At 45.3% G+C, this 16,660-nt stretch overlaps 1 protein-coding gene across 1 annotated transcript in view; it reads right to left on the bottom strand.

The window, feature by feature from the left end:
- afg3l2 (AFG3-like AAA ATPase 2) overlaps positions 1 to 14,498 on the bottom strand; it is a 74,673-nt gene extending 60,175 nt beyond the window's left edge. Inside the window, exons 1-4 of the mRNA XM_080194679.1 lie at positions 14,258 to 14,498; positions 7,780 to 7,879; positions 2,944 to 3,018; positions 2,378 to 2,493 (exon numbers count right to left, since the gene is read on the bottom strand). Coding sequence (XP_080050805.1) covers positions 2,378 to 2,493; positions 2,944 to 3,018; positions 7,780 to 7,879; positions 14,258 to 14,350 — 384 coding nt within the window. The 5' untranslated portion in view covers positions 14,351 to 14,498. The remainder of the gene's footprint in view (positions 1 to 2,377; positions 2,494 to 2,943; positions 3,019 to 7,779; positions 7,880 to 14,257) is intronic.
- Between the last annotated feature and the right edge of the window lie 2,162 nt (positions 14,499 to 16,660).

Consider the following 16,660-nt stretch of genomic DNA (forward strand, 5'->3'; position numbering starts at 1 on the left):
AGAAGGAACTGCAATATATTTCCAAGTCAAGTTGGTGAGTGACTTTGAGGGAAACACCCAGGTGGTGTTCCCAGCTGTCCTTCTAGATGATACTGGTAGTGGGACTCGAAGGTGCTGCTTAAGGAATCTTGGTGAGTTCCTGCAGTACATCTTGTAGATGGTACACGCGGCAGTCGTGGATGGACAAACTGCTCCACCATTCAATAGGATCATGAATGATCTGTAATGATAATCATCAACTCCACATTCCCACCTTATCCCCATAAGTTTTGATTCCTTTACTGATTAAAAACGTGTCTATCTCAGCCTTGAACATGCCTGAATACCCAGCCTCCACAGCCCTGTGATAAAGAATTTCACAGATTTACTATCCTCTGGGAAAAGAAATTCCTTCTTGTCTGTTTTAAATGGGCAACCCCTTACTCTGAGATTATGCCTTCTGATTCCACTCTCCCACAAGGGAAACAACCTCTCAGCATCTGTCAAGCCCCGTGAGAATCTTATATGCCTCTGAACTCAAATGAATACAGGCCAATCCTACAACCCTACCCTCACAAGAGAATCCCTCCATAGTCAGGATCAATCTACTGAACTTTCTCTGGACTGCCTCCAATTCAAGTGAATCTAACGTTAGATAAGGGGACCAAAACTATTCAGTGTTCCAGGTGTGGTCTGACTAGTGCCTTGCATCATTTTAGTCAAACTTCCCTATTTTTATACTCCATTTCCTTTGAAATAAAAGCCAACAATCCTTTTGTTTTCCCCATTACCCGCTGAATCTACATGCTAGATTTTTGTGGTTATGTATAAAGACTTCAAATCCCTCTGAGCTGCAGCTTTCTGCAGTCTTTGTCCACTTAAATATTCAGCTCCTTTATTCTTCCTACCAAAGTGCATAACTACACATTTCCCTACATTATATTCTATCTGCCAGGTTTTTACCCACTCACTTAACCTGTCTCTATCCCTCCATTGACCTATTTCTATCCCTCCATTAATCATCCTCACCACCTGCTTTCCCATCTATTTTTGGGTCATCTGCAAACTTGGCAATAGTACAGTCACATCCCTTGTCCAAGTCCTTAATATATATAGTAAATAATTGTGGCTGCAGCACTGATTCTTGTGGCACTCCACTGATTACAGGTTGTCATCTTGATAATGTCCCTCTCATCTCAACTCTCTGTCTTAACAGAACATAAGAACTAGGAGCAGGAATAGGCCATCTGGCACCTCGAGCCTGCTTCACCATTCAATAAAATCATTGTTGATGTTTTTATGGGCTCAGCTCCATTTATCCGCCCACTCACTATAACCCTTAATTCCTTTACTATTCAAAAATTTATCTATCCTTGCCTTAAAAACATTCAATGAGGTCGCCTCAACTGCTTCACTGGGCAGGGAATTCCACAGATTCACAACCCTTTGGGTGAAGGAGTTCCTCAGTCCTAAATCTGTTCCCCCTTATTTTGAGGCCATTGCCACATCTTCTATTAGCTAATCTTCCATCCATGCTAATATACTATGCCCAAACCATGGACTTTAGTAGCCTTTTATGTGGTACCTTGATCTAGATAAGATTCTTGATAAGCAAGAGGGTGAAAGGCTTTTGATAAGAAAGTGAAACGATAGAGGGTAGGTGGGAATGTGGAGTTGAGGTCACAATCAGATCAACCATGATCTTATTGAATGGCAGAGCTCGCTTGAGGGGCCATTTGTTTATGTGTAAAATAGAATGATGTTAGTCACACAAAGCACTAGCTAAATCGCATCTAGAGTATTGTGGGCAGTTCTGGGCACTGCATCTTCAGAAGGATATATTGGCCTTGGACGGAGTGCAGTTTAGATTTATGAAAATGGACTCCAAGGACTAAACTATTTGAGGAGAGATTACACAAACCAAGGCTGGAATTTAGAAGGTTAAATGATGATTCCATCGAATATTTCAAGATATTAAGGAGAACAGATAAGGTGGTGAAGAGAAATTATTTCCACTGGTGGGAAGTTTAGGACTAGGCGGATATTTAGAATCAGTTCTTTCAAGAGTGAAATTAGAAGACTTAAAAGGACAGAGTGGTAGATGATTGGAACGCTCTTCAGCAAACTAACTGTTGCCAGGTCAATTATTACTTTAATACTGAGATTGAATGGTTTTTGTTGATGTAATGGTAGTAAAAGATATGGGGCATAAAGATGGGATGTCAGCAATTAGGTGGCAAATCAGTCATTATTTCACTGAATGGTGAAACAGGTTCGAGAGGCTAAATGATCTACTCCTGTCGGTTAAGGAATTGAACTGTGCCTAATCAAAGTTTTTTGGAGCTTTGGGGATTCAATTTCTCACAGTCAGATTAAAATAAACATCCCCAACAATTACCTTCTGTAATCTGGCCCACCAGGTAGACTCATCCTTCCTGCTTCCTTTCTTTCCTCCACTTCCACCACCAGCACCACTGTTCCCTGTGGGGCGTTGAGAATTTGTGGGTTTTGCTTCTGTGAAACATACAATAAATTAATGTCAACACCTGGTCTGCAGACACTGAATAATCACTTTATTTGGCTAATTCAGAGATGGCGCCGGAGCGAGGCAACTTCTTGCAAGCTGTGCCCAGCATAGTATCAAATCCGATCTTTTACTCTCGTTCTATGCTTCTAAAACTTCATTCTATGATTGCAACATTACATTCTGTACTTTCTTGTTTCTTTCTCTATTATGTTTTGTCTGTATAGCACGCAAGAAACAATACTTTTCATTGTGTGTTAATACATGTCTCAATAATAAATCAAATGAAATAATGCTAATTAAGTACTCAAAGGTTGCTTACAAGTGCAATATCCAAAAGGAGACCACACTTTTTTATGTTAATTTTAACCCAAATAAAATTTTTGAATTCATACAAATAGTTCAGAAATTCTATGATGTGAATAAACTATGTCTAATACCTTTTGCCTCACTGGATGATCCATTGGAATCACTTGCTTTTTGGGATCTTTTGTTTGGAAAATATTTTTCAAAACCTGTTAAAAAAATGCATTTAAATGTATGAATATAAAAATGAATCCAAGAACTACACAGTTGAGCTCAGTTTAATCCTCTGGACATTATTAAGGACCATTGCGGGAGTCTAAAACCAGAGGTTACAGTCTGAGGGCACAGGGTAGACCATTTAGGACAGAGGTGAGGAAAAATTTCTTCACCCAGAGTGGTCAGCCTGTGAAATTCACTGCCAGAAAATAGTTAAGGCCAAAACATTGAATGTTTTCAAGAAGCAGTTAGATATAGCTCTCGAGGTGAAGGCAATCAAAGGACAAGGAGGACATAAGAACATAAGAAATAGGAGCAGGAGTAGGCCATCTAGCCCTTCGAGCCTGCCCCGCCATTCAATAAGATCATGGCTGATCTGTCGCTGCTCAGTTCCACTTTCCCGCCCTCTCCCCATAACCCTTAATTCCCTCTCATCAAAAACCCATCAACCCACGTCTTAAAAATATTTAGCGAGGCAGCCTCCACCACTTCAACGGGCAGAGAATTCCAGAGATTCACCACCCTTTGAGTGAAGAAGTTCCTCCTCAACTCCGTTCTAAACCGCCCCCCTTTTATCTTGAGGCTGTGCCCCCTAGTCCTACTGTCTTTTTTGAGCGGGAAGAGTCTCTCCACCTCTATCCTATCCATCCCATTCATCATCTTATACGTCTCAATGAGATCTCCCCTCATTCTTCTAAACTCTAACGAGTACAAGCCCAGTTTATTCAGCCTCTCCTCATAGCTCAACCCCCTCAACTCCGGTATCAGCCTAGTAAACCTCCTCTGCACTCCCTCCAAGGCCAAAATATCTTTGCGCAGGTGCGGCGCCCAAAACTGCACACAGTACTCCAGCTGTGGCCTCACCAATGCCCTATACAACTGCAGCAAGACCTCCCTACTTTTATATTCAATCCCCCTCGCTATGAAGGCCAGCATCCCATTTGCCTTCCTGACCACCTGCTGCACCTGCAACCTGGGTTTTTGCGACTCATGCACAAGGACCCCGAGGTCCCTCTGCACCGTCGCCTGCTACAGTTTTTCGCCCCGTAAGTAATAGTCCTTCCTACCAAAGTGGACCACCTCACACTTGCCAACATTAAATTCCATTTGCCATTTCCTGGCCCATTCGCCCAGCCTATCTAGATCCTTTTGCAGACTCTCCACACCCTCCGCACAATTTGCCGTTCCCCCAATCTTGGTGTCATCAGCAAATTTCGACACCCTACACTCGGTAGGATCAGGCTACGGAGTTGGATAATCAGCCATGATCATAATGAATGGCGGAGTAAGCTCGATGGGCCAAATGGCCTCCTCCTGCTCCAATTTGTCTATGTTTCTATGACCAACATAGGAACAGATGATTCAGCCCTTGTGTTGGGGATGCAGTTTTCAATTAGGATAATCCTGCCATATCTTCTTTGTGATTGTACATGCATATATGCATCCGGATAATAGGATGGCATGGTGGCACAGTAGTTGCACTGCTGTCTCACAGCGCCAGATCCAGGTTTGATATGGGGTGTTTTGGTGGCATAGTGGTTAGCGCTGTTGCCTCACAGCACCAGGACCCAGGTTCGATTCCTGGCTTGGGTCACTGTCTGTGTGGAGTTTGTACATTCTCCCCATGTCTGTGTAAGTTCCCCACGGGTATTCTGGTTTCCTCCCACAATCTAAAGATGTGTGGGTTAGTTGCATTGGCCCCTAGTGTCCCAGGAAGTATAGGTTAGAGGGATTAAGTGAGGTAAATATGTAGGATTACAGGGTTAGGACATAGGCAGGATTGTTGTCAATGCAGACTTGATGGGCCGAATGGCCTCTTTCTGCACTGTAGAAATTCTATGATAACCTGTGGGTAACCTTTGACATAACTCAAGGTGATATATCCCTTAAACCTATTCTTGTTTACTGGTCAATTGAACCCAAACTCCACCCATCTCATAGAATCAGGTTCATTTCATCAATTTTATTTGCAGTTTTGGAATCCTGAAAATATTTCCAATTGAAAAATTGAGAAAGAGTTATTAAAGGAGTAGAAATAATATCAGTCGTGATCAGGTAACCCTTATACACTCAATTCTAATTACAGCGGTGGGATTGATAAACAGAATCAACTCTACAGATACTAATACCATGTTTCTCAATTCAGGAGATATACCCGAATATAAGAAGCAAGAGACAAATTATAACCTATAGTTAACTCTACAGCAAAAGTTTTAAGTTAACAAAATTTCTGTTTTACACAATAAGGCAGCACAGTGGTTAGCACTGCTGCCTCACAGCGCCAAGGACTCGGGTTCGATTCCCAGCTTGGGTCACTGTCTGTGTAGAGTTTGCACATTCTCCCCATGTCTGAGTGGGTATCCTACAGGTGCTCCCGTTTCCTCCCACATTCTGAAAGATGTGCTGGTTAGATGCATTGACCCAAACAGGCGCTGGAATTTGGCTACTGGAGGAATTTCACAGTAACTTCATTTTAATAGATTGAACCAGGGCAGGACTTAGTCAGTTAGTGGTAGGGTGTTGGGGAGAGTTACAGAACAAAGAGATCTGGGGTGCATGTTCATAAATCCTTGAAAGTGGAATTACAGGTGGACAGAATGGTGAAGAAGGCATTTAACATGCTTGGTTTCATCGGTCAGAACACTGATGTCTCGTTGAAGTTCTACAAGACATTGGTAAGGCCACAAGGCCACACTTGGAATACTGTGTACAGTTTTGGGCACCCTATTATAGAAAGGATATTATTAAACTAGAAAGCATGCAGAAAAGATTTACTAGGATGCTACCGGGACTTGAATGGATTGAGTTATAAGGAGAGGCTGGATAGACTGGGACTTTTTTTCTCTGGAACATAGAAAGCAGAGGGTGATCTTATAGAGGCTTATAAAATAATGAGAGACATCGATCAGCTAGATAGTCAATATCTTTTCCTAAAGGTAGGGAAGTCTAAAACTAGAGGGCAAAGTTTTAAGGTGAGAGGGGAGGAATAAAAATGTGTCCAGAGGGGCAATTTTTTTCACATAGAGGGTGGTGAGCGTTTGGAACAAACTACCAGACGTAGAAGAGCTGGGTACAATTGTCTTTTAAAAGATATTTAGATAATTACATGGGTAAGATGGGTGTAGAGGAATATGGACCAAATATGGGCAATTGGGATTAGTTTAGGAGTTTTACAAAAACACGGCAGCATGGGCAAGTTGGGTCAAAGGGCCTGTTTCCATGCTGTAAACCCCTATGACTCTAATTTCATTAGCGTGTTACTGTAAGCCTTACTTGCGACTAATAAATAAATTTTAAACTTTAGATTTTTTAAAATTCATTCATGGTTTTGGGCATTGCTGACAAGGTCAACATTCTTGACTAGTTCTTCGTGAACTGCTGCAGCCCACACAGTGAAGGTACAAGCAGAGCATCGCTAGATAGGAAGTTCCAGTATTGTGACTCAGCAACGATGAAGAAACAATGGCATAACATATACATATATCCAACTCATAATGGCGTGTATGCCTGCTTTCCTTAAGCAATTCAGGGGCAGGCAATGGCCTAGATAATAGTTTATTATCATTAGACTATTAATCCAGAAACTCAGCTAATGTTCTGGGGACCCGGGTTCGAATTTCGCCACGGCAGATGGTGGAATTTAAATTCAATAAAAATATCTGGAATTAAGAATTTATTGATTCAGTAGCACAGTGGTTAGCACTGCTGCTTCACAGCTCCAGGGACCTGGGTTCAATTCCCGGCTTGGGTCACTGTCTGTGTGGACTTTACACATTCTCCTCGTGTCTGCGTGGTTTCTTCCAGGTGCTACGGTTTCCCCTCTCAGTCTAAAGATGTGCGTGTTAGTTTGATTGGCCATGCTAAAATTGCCCCTTACTGTCCTGAGATGCGTAAGTTAGAGCGATTAGCGGGTAAATATGTAGGGATATGGAAGTAGGGCCTGGGTGGGATTGTGGTTGATGCAGACTCAATGGGCCGAATGGCCTCTTTCTGCACTGCAGGGTTTCTATGATTCTATGATGACCATGAAACCATTGTCAATTGTCGGGAAAGCCCATTTGATTCACTAATGTCCTTTGGGGGAGGAAATCTGCCATCCTTACCTGGTCTGGCCTACATGTGACTCCTGAGCCACAGCAATGTGGCTGACTGCCCTCCAAGGGCAACTGGGGATAGGCAATAAATGCTGGCCATCCATGTCCCAGAAATGAATTTAAAAAAAGCATGCAGTGATTTTTGGTTTCTGTTTGCGGTACTAATTTAATTAATGCTTATTTGCTACACCAACCAAATCCAAAAATGTGTCTTTGACGTTTTAGTAAAGCTATCTCAGCTTCTTTTTTGGGAGACATAACAATTTCCCATTTGAAGGGTAGGCAGGGAAATAAACCCTTCAGCCCGGGCCCTAAACGCTAAAACCAACTGTTGGAAACAGCATCCCCAGAACTGACAGGATAACAATGTCCCATTACGTAGATAAATGTCTAAACGTCCATAATTCAAACATGGAGTCTAACTCCAACATCAAGTGTTTATCAATAATTTAGTCAGAAAATATTATAATTCAGAGTTCCATCAGAGTTAAAACCCGTGACAAAAAAATTTAAATATCTGATTTTGAGAATATTGCAAGTTGCATTCTGATTTTTGGGGACAAAGAATGCCAATCGCTAAAAAAGTTTCTGGAGGTTTGTGAAAAAAGGCTAGTTGTTATGCAGTGATTGTAAATTTAGTCAAAATTGCTATTATCTCACCTTTTGGAGGTTGTGCGCAGAGCCGTCCATAGACACCTAATACATTGGCCAGTAGGCTGTTCCTATCCAAGCCCACACCACTGTGCGCACAACCTGAAAACTGCAAAAGCAATAAATGATACAAATCCCTTCAACAAGACACTGCAATACAGAATGTCAGAAGGATGCACCACAGGTTTAAGAATGGCTCTTTAACACATGCTTCAGTTGTATACAGAAACAGTAATTACCAAGTAGAAACTCTAGCTTAAAAATATTAAACTCCTCAGAAATATTTCATATTAAATGGAGATCATAGGATTCCTGCAATGCAGAAGGCCATGCAGCCCATCTAGTCTGCACTGACTCACTGACAGAGTACCTGACCAAGGCCCACCACCTCACCTGTAACCCCACAGATTTACCATGGCAAATCCATCTAACCTGCACATGTTTGGACTATGGAAGAAAACCGGAGCATCCGGAAGAAACTCACCAAACACAGGGAAAATTTGCAAACTCCAAACAGATAGTCACCCAAGGCTGGAATCCAACAGGGTCTCTGGCGCTGCAAAACAGCAGTGCTAACCACTGTGCCAATGGTCCAAGGCAAGTTAGGCCAGCTAACATTAATGTGGGCAGCACAGTGCTTAGCACTGTTGCCTCACAGTGCCAGGGACCCAGGTTCGATTCCTGGCTTGGGTCATTCTCCTGTGTCTGCATAGGTTTCCTCCAGGTGCTCCAGTTTCTTCCGACAGTCCAAAGATGTGCGGGTTAGGTGGACTGGCCATGCCAAGTTGCCCCTTAGACTCAGTGGAGCTAGCTAGAGTAAATGCATAGAGTTCTGGGGATAGGGCCTGGATGGGATTGTGGTCGGTACAGACTTGATGGGCCAAATGGATGCCTTCTAAACTGTAGGGGTCCTACGATTAATGTCTGTATAACATATTATTCCAACATGCACAATATGTACTGATATAAATATTCCATGTGACTGTGTGGTGAAGAATTGTAACGTAGACAAAGATGGCTAGGTTATTTGCCCTTCATATTCAGCACATCACCAGTTTGGCTAAATGTCAGAGAAGTGGATCACAGGAGCCATTTTCTCAGCTCTCAGATATAACAGAACCAAATCGAAGCTTTTTATCCATTTGGCTTCCCCAACATGCCAACAAGCCAGCCTTCACACAAAACCAATCTTAAACATGCATACGTGTGAAATATTCCACAGCAAGGTTTATGTAACGCATGTCCTGTTGATGTTATATCAATGATTAATTGTAAACATAGCTGCAGAGTAAGGCCACCGTTCACCTTGAAATACATTAACTCGTGGCCAGGGAAGGTCTTGTGACTTATTTCCAAAATAACAATCTTTTATTTTTATAAAAGCAAAATACTGCAGATGCTAGAATCTGAAACAAAAACAGAAAATGCTGGAAGATCTCAGGGAGGCCAAGAGAGGGCACCTGGACTGTGCCCACTGGCCAGACATAGGGGACGGGACCAGTGGAGGGAATGGAGAGGGGCCAAAAGGGGAGGGGCCAGTCGAGGCTGGGCAAACGGGGAAGGGGCCAATGCTACTCTGCAGCTATCGGTGGGGTGAGGTGGTGGGGATGGGATGGCAGGATGGGGTGATGAGCAGGGCGCGTAGGGTGGGAGAGGGGAGGTCTGCTGCCAGTCTGCAGCGGTTGGTGGGGGAGAGGGCAGCGGGTCTGCGGTCTGTGGGTGGGGAGGGTGGCGGGTGCACAGTGGAGGGGTGGGTGCAGCGGGTCTGCGGTCAGTGGGTGGGGAGGGTGGGTCAGGAGGGTGGCGGGTGAGCAGTTGGGGGGGGGGGGGGGGGGGGGGGGGGGAGGGCAGGTCTACGATCAGCGGGGGGAGCTGGGTCTATGATCGGTCTGTGCAGCGGCATAGGGGAGAGACAGGCCGGGGCTATAACTCAGGCCATAGGTCCCCGTGATTGGGGGGGTGCTCTGCTTCAGGCAGCCTGCACCAGCAGGGGCCTGATAGCTCTCGCTTGTCTGTCAGACCCCTGCTACTGCTAATGTACAGCATGAGAGGCCTGCACATGCACACTATCTCCCTCTGCAGGGTTTGCGTGCAGTAAGCCCCACCCACAGGCTTCTGCAGCAAGCAACAGACTTGCTCAAAATTTTGCAGGCGGAGGTGGGGGATAGGGGCCCTGAAAACACATCCAAAAGGCAGATCTGAAACTCTTCTCGTTTCAAGTCCATCCAGCACTTTAAAAAAATTGTAAAATCTTCCTCATTGGCTCTATGCTCTCTACATATATGCTGTCAAATCTGCTGAAATTTTCCAGCAACCTTTTTAGTTTTAGCCTTCATAGGAAGAGGTATAGAATATAAGAGTAGGAGTCTGATGTTGCAGTTGTATAGAACGTTGGTTAGGCCTCACTTGGAGTACTGCGTCCAGTTCTGGTCGCCGTACTACCAGAAGGATGTAGAGATCCTGGAGAGAGTGCAGAGGAGATTTACCAGGATGTTGCCTGGTATGGAAGGGCTGTCTTACGAGGAAAGATTGGATGAACTTGGGCTGTTTTCCCTTGAGAGACGTCGGCTGAGGGGGGATCTAATAGAGGTTTATAAGATTATGAAGGGGATAGATAGAGTAAATGGTGGTAAGCTTTTTCCGCTACAAGAAATGGATAGAACGAGGGGTCACGGGCTTAGGGTGAGGGGGGCTAGGTATAAGACAAATATTAGAGGGCAGTTTTTCACGCAAAGGGTAGTGGGGGTGTGGAATGCACTGCCGAGTAAGGTGGTGGAAGCAGGCACGCTAGGGTTGTTTAAGAGTCACTTAGACAGCCATATGAGCGGGCTACATATAGGGGGATATAGTAGGCCTTACTGAACATTGTAGGCTTGGGAATACGTTTTGCCTCAGGAATGTTAGTCTTTGCCTGTTTAATAATGAATTTTTTTGTCTCCACAGGCATTTAAGTCCAGCATGGGGCATGCAGGCGGCAGGTTGTAGTGGGCTGCTCTTGGATGTTGCTTCGGGAGTTGCCTATTGCTTCATGTCGTTAGTGTGCTTAAACTGGACCATCTCGAGGGCAACATGACAGCTCAGAGACTATCTCTGTTGCTGTGCGGACACATGGATTTGGGCCTGTGTCTGTGGGAGTTTGCACGTTCTCCCCGTGGTTGCGTGGGTTTCCTCCGGGTGCTCCGGTTTCCTCCCACATCCCCCAAAGATGTGCTTTTAGGCTGATTGATTGGGTACTAAAATTGTCCCTAAATTGGACCTCCCTGATCCTCGCACGTTAGGCGTAGACTAAAATCATGAATAGGTCACTGAGATAGTAGGACGGCGGCGCGGGCTCGTTGGGCCGAAGGGCCTGTTTCCCGTGCTGTGTTGTTCTTTATATTCAATGAGGTAGCCTCCACCGCTTCAATGGGCAGAGAATTCCAGAGATTCACTACTCTCAGAGAAGAAGTTCCTCCTCAACTCTGTTCTAAATGACTCCCCCTTATGCTGAGGCTGCGTCCTCTAGTTCTGGTTTCCTTTCTAAGTGGAAAGAATCTCTCTACCTCGACCCTATCTAGCCCCTTCGTTATCTTGTAAGTCTCTATCAGATCACCCCTCAGCCTTCTAAATCCAATGAGTACAAGCTCAATCTACTCAATCTCTCCTCATAAGCTAACCCCCTCATCTCTGGTATCAGCCTGGTGAACCTTCTCTGCGCCCTCTCTAACGCCAATATATCCTTTCACAAATAAGGGGACCAAAATTGCACACAGTACTCCATTTGCGGCCTCACCAGTACCCTGTACAATTGCAGCAAGACCTCCCTACTTTTATATTCCACCCCTCTCGTGATAAAGGCCAACATTCCATTTGCCTTCTTGATCGCCTGCTGCACCTGCAAACTGACGTTTTGCGATTCATGCACAAGGACCCCCAGGTCCCTCTGCACAGTAGCATGTTGTAATTTATCACTATTTAAATAACAGTCCATTTTACTATTATTCCTTCCAAAGTGGATAACATAGAACATAGAAAACTACAGCAAAACAGGCCCTTCGGCCCACAAGTTGCACTGATCATATCCCTACCAACTCGGCCTAGTTATAACCCTCAATCCCATTAAATCCCATGTACTCATCCAGAAGTCTCTTAAAAGACCCCAATGAGTTCACCTCCACCACTACCGACGGCATAAGAACATAAGAAATAGGAGCAGGAGTAGGCCATCTAGCCCTTCGAGCCTGCCCCGCCATTCAATAAGATCATGGCTGATCTGTTGTGGCTCAGTTCCACTTTCCCGCCCTCTCCCCATAACCCTTAATCCCCTCTCTTATCAAAAACCCATCAACCCGCTTCTTAAAAATATTTAGCAAGGCAGCCTCCACCACTTCAACGGGCAGAGAATTCCAGAGATTCACCACCCTTTGAGTGAAGAAGTTCCTCCTCAACTCCGTTCTAAACCGCCTCCCCTTTATCTTGAGGCTGTGCCCCCTAGTCCTACTGTCTTTTTTGAGCGGGAAGAGTCTCTCCACCTCTATCCTATCCATCCCATTCATCATCTTATACGTCTCAATGAGATCTCCCCTCATTCTTCTAAACTCTAACGAGTACAAGCCTAGTTTATACAGCCTCTCCTCATAGCTCAATCCCCTCAACTCCGGTATCAGCCTAGTAAACCTCCTCTGCACTCCCTCCAGGGCCAAAATATCCTTGCGCAGGTGCGGCGCCCAAAACTGCACACAGTACTCCAGCTGTGGCCTCACCAATGCCCTATACAGCTGCAGCAAGACCTCCCTACTTTTATATTCAATCCCCCTCACTATGAAGGCATCCGATTCCACTCACCCACCGAGTGAAAAACTTATCCCTGACATCTCCTCTGTACCTACTCCCCAACACCTTAAACCTGTGTCCTCTCATAGCGACCATTTCAGCCCTGGGAAATAGCCTCTGAGAATCCACCCGATCTATATCTCTCAACATCTTATAAACCTCTATCAGGTCACCTCTCATCCTTCTTCTCTCCAGGGAGGAAAAACCTAGCTCCCTCAACCTATCCTCATAAGGCATGCCACCCAATCCAGGCAACATCCTTGTAAATGTCCTCTGTACCCTTTCAATAGCTTCCACATCTTTCTTGTAATGAGGCAATGTAATGAGCAATAACCTCACACTTGCCAACGTTATATTCCATCTGCCAGATCCTCGCCCACTCACTCAGCTTATCCAAATCTCTCTGCAGACTTTCCGTGTCCTCCACGCTTTCCCACTCATCTTTGTGTCATCAGCAAACTTTGTTACCCTACACTCGGTCCCCTCCTCCAGATCATCTATGTATATGGTAAACAGTTGAGGCTCCAGCACCAATCCTTGCGGCACGCCAGTAGTCACCAATTGCCAACCAGAAAAGCACCCATTTATTCCAACTCTCTGTTTCCAGTTAGATAGCCGACCCTCAATCCATGCTAACACTTTACCCCCAACTCCATGTACCTTAGTCTTCTGCAGCAACCTTTTGTGAGGCATCTTATCGAATGCCTTCTGGAAATAGTTTAACATCTCACCAAAATGACAGCACCTCTAACAGTGCAGTACTCACACGTACGTCACTGGAGTGTCAAACTTGATGTTTGTGCTCAAGCCCAGGAGTGGAACTTGAACTCAAACTGTGTGATTCAGAGATGAGAGTGTTGACACCATTCCAACCTATGCCTGTTTCTCTAAACTATCCAGTTAATTGAAAGCCTCATCTAAAATAAAGTTTACTTATTAGTCACAAGTAAGGCTTACATTAACACTGCAATGAAGTTACTGAGAAATTCCCCCAGTTGCCACACTCCGGCACCTGTTTGGGTCAATGCACCTAACCAACAGGTCTTTCAGACTGAGAGGAAACTGGAGCACCTGGAGGAAACCCAAGCAGACATGTGGAGAATGTGCAAACTCCACACAGACAGTGGCCCCAAGCCAGGAATCAAACCCCGCGTCCCTGGCACTGTGAGGCAACAATACTAACCACTGTGCCACTCTGGCACCATTCTAACTCATCTCTGCACCCTATCCATTGCCTGTTCTCAAGTGTAGTGCCCAGAATTGGGCACAAAACACCTGCTGGGAGGCCTCGCGGCTGATTTACAAAACGTTTGCTCAATTTCCTTGTGTTTGCATTCTAAACCTATCTATAAAACCGAGGCTCTGAGAGCCTGATCAACCTGAATTTTAACCTCCATCAAATGGGACAATACCACTGTCAGAACAGGAAAATCAAACTGCAGATTATTCTATTGATTTGAGCTGTAAAAAGTGATCCAATGATAAAGGAGGGGGAAGGGTATTTATGATGCAAGCCTGAAAGCTAATCAACGTCATTAACAAGTGTAAATGGTTTTAAAGCTGCCAGCTGAGAGCACATTACAGCACAGGAGGGTGTTGTGCAGAAAGGTTATTTCTCTGGTGTAAATATGCTGGCCTGCCGGTGACCCTGTTTAAAACCCTCTTTCTCGCTTACCAGTCTCCAAGTTGAGCTGCTATGCTGAGGGCCGATGCTCTTGTATAAGGCCCGGCAGCAGCAACGGGCCATCAGGAAATAGCGGTACGCCATCACTCCCGTTCACTGTTTATAAATGGGTTGTGGTTTTAGATCCACCGTTAGCGGGGACATTGAGGTGAGGATGTCAAACTAAGCACCGCCACCACTCCCCTTCCCCCTCCTCACTCATGGCGACGGCACCGTCGTCAAGCGCCTGACGCCAGCGTGGGTTGGGGGGTGGAGCCTGGGTGGTGACGCTATCACGTCGCTCCGCGGGGTCGGTCGCAGTGAGGCGCGGCCTGGTGGTGACGCCATCACGTTGCCGCCGCGGGAGAGGGGGAGAGAATGTTGTTCATGTCGCCGCACGTCTCCGCGCGGTGGAGCGTGGCCTGGTGGCGACGCCACCGTCTAGCGTGGGGAGAGCCTGGTTGCTGACGCCATCACGTTGCCGCCGCGGTGGAGGGGCGGGAGGTTGTTGATGGTGCCATCACGTCTCCGCGCGGTGGTGACGCCACCGCCCAGCGCGGGAGAGCCTGGTTGGTGACGCCATCATGTTGCCCCCCCCCCCCCCCCCCAGCGGGGGAGGGTGGGGCCCGGCTGGTGACACCATCGCGTTGCCCCGCCCCCAGTCACGTGCCTCACACAGTAACAAACACCGGAGGGAGTGCAGCTGTGAGCCAGCTGGCCATGTCCATGCTGTTATACTGTCTGTGTCAGTGCTGCTGTCTCTTCCCCTCCTTCTGCCTTTTTGTATTCATTACCTTTCTCTTCCTCGCCGTTGTTTTGTTCGATTCCTACTACTCGCTGCTCTTTCCACTTGGTGACGAGGTTAATGAGTGACTTCTTTCCTCTCCCCATGCTAACCAACAGCGTGCTGTTATTTTATGAATAGGATTTATCATCACAGAAGGTGAGACAATCTGCAAGCTCATCTGACAGTTTGGAACTCGTTTGTTTTTTATTTTCTCTTTTCGCCCCATGTCCATTTAAAATCTAAATATGTTTGATTTTTAATTTGTCCATTTTAGGTTACTAGAATTACACAGGTCAACAAATGAACTGTTAAATGTGGCAATATGTTCCCATAACTATTTTAGCAACACATTCATTGTACTGCTCTTATACGTTACTCACTTTCTGCAGAAAAACCGAATTTGTCAAACAACTGTGAGATCAGAGTTTTATAAAGCTGCAACTGCTCGAGATATCATAGATTGTTACAACACAGTAGAAGGTCATTTAGCCCACTTTCTGCTGCACCAGTCCAACAAATGAACTATTCACCTCGTGCCACACCCTATCTTCACTGTAATCCTGCATATTCTCCCTTTTTAAGATAATCTAATTCTGTCTTCCAAAAGATGTGCTGATTAGGTGCATTGGCCATGCTAAATTCTCCCTCAGTTTGATTTGAATTATTGTCACATGTATTAACATGCAGTGAAAAGTATTGTTTCTTGCGTGCTATGCAGACAGCATACTGCTTGTAGAGACAGAAATTAGAGAGTTCAGAACGTAGTGTTACGGTCGTAGCTAGGATGGAGTGAAAGATCAATTTAATGCAAGGTTATTGCCATTCAGAGGTCTGACAGTAGTAGAGAAGAAGCTGTTCTTGAGTCAATTTGTACATGACCTCAGACTTTTGTATCTTTTTCCTGACAGAAGAAGGTGGAAGAGAGAATATCTGGAGTGCGTGGGGTCCTTAATTATACTGGCCGCTTTGCCGAAGCAGTGGGAAGTATAGATAGAATCCATGGATGGGGGGGGCGTGATGGACTGGGCTACATTCTTGGACCTTTTGTAGTTCCTTGAGGTCTTGGGCAGAGCAGGAGCCATACCAAGCTGTGATACAATCAGAAAGAATGCTTTCTATTGTGCATCTGTAAAATTTGATGAGAGTCGAAGAATCACAGAATCATAGAAGCCCTACAGTGCAGAAAGAGGCCATTTGGCCCATTGCACTGAACCACCCAGGCCCTACCCGCTAATCTCTAATTTCCTACCCATCTCAGGACACTTAGGGGCAACTTTAGCACAGGCCAATCAACCTAACCCACACATCTTCGGACTGACATGTCAAATTTCCTTAGTCTTCTGAGGAAGTAGAGGCGTTGTGGGCTTTTGTAACTATAGTGTCAGCATGGGGGGAATCAGGAAAGGTTGTTGGTGATCTGGACACCCAAAAACTTAAAGCTCTCAACCCTTTCTACGTCATCCCCACTGATGTAGACGGAACAGTTCTCCTCTACTCTTTCTGAAGTCGATAACAATCTCCTTCATTTTGTTGACATTGAGGGAGAAATTATTGTTACTGCATCAGTTCACCAGATTCTCTACTTCGTTCCTGTACTCTGTCTTGTCATTGTTTGAGTTCCGACCCAC

Source organism: Carcharhinus amblyrhynchos, chromosome 8 (genome assembly GCF_965287045.1).
Source record: "Carcharhinus amblyrhynchos chromosome 8, sCarAmb.v2.hapA, whole genome shotgun sequence".
NCBI classification, from domain to species: Eukaryota; Metazoa; Chordata; class Chondrichthyes; order Carcharhiniformes; family Carcharhinidae; genus Carcharhinus; species Carcharhinus amblyrhynchos.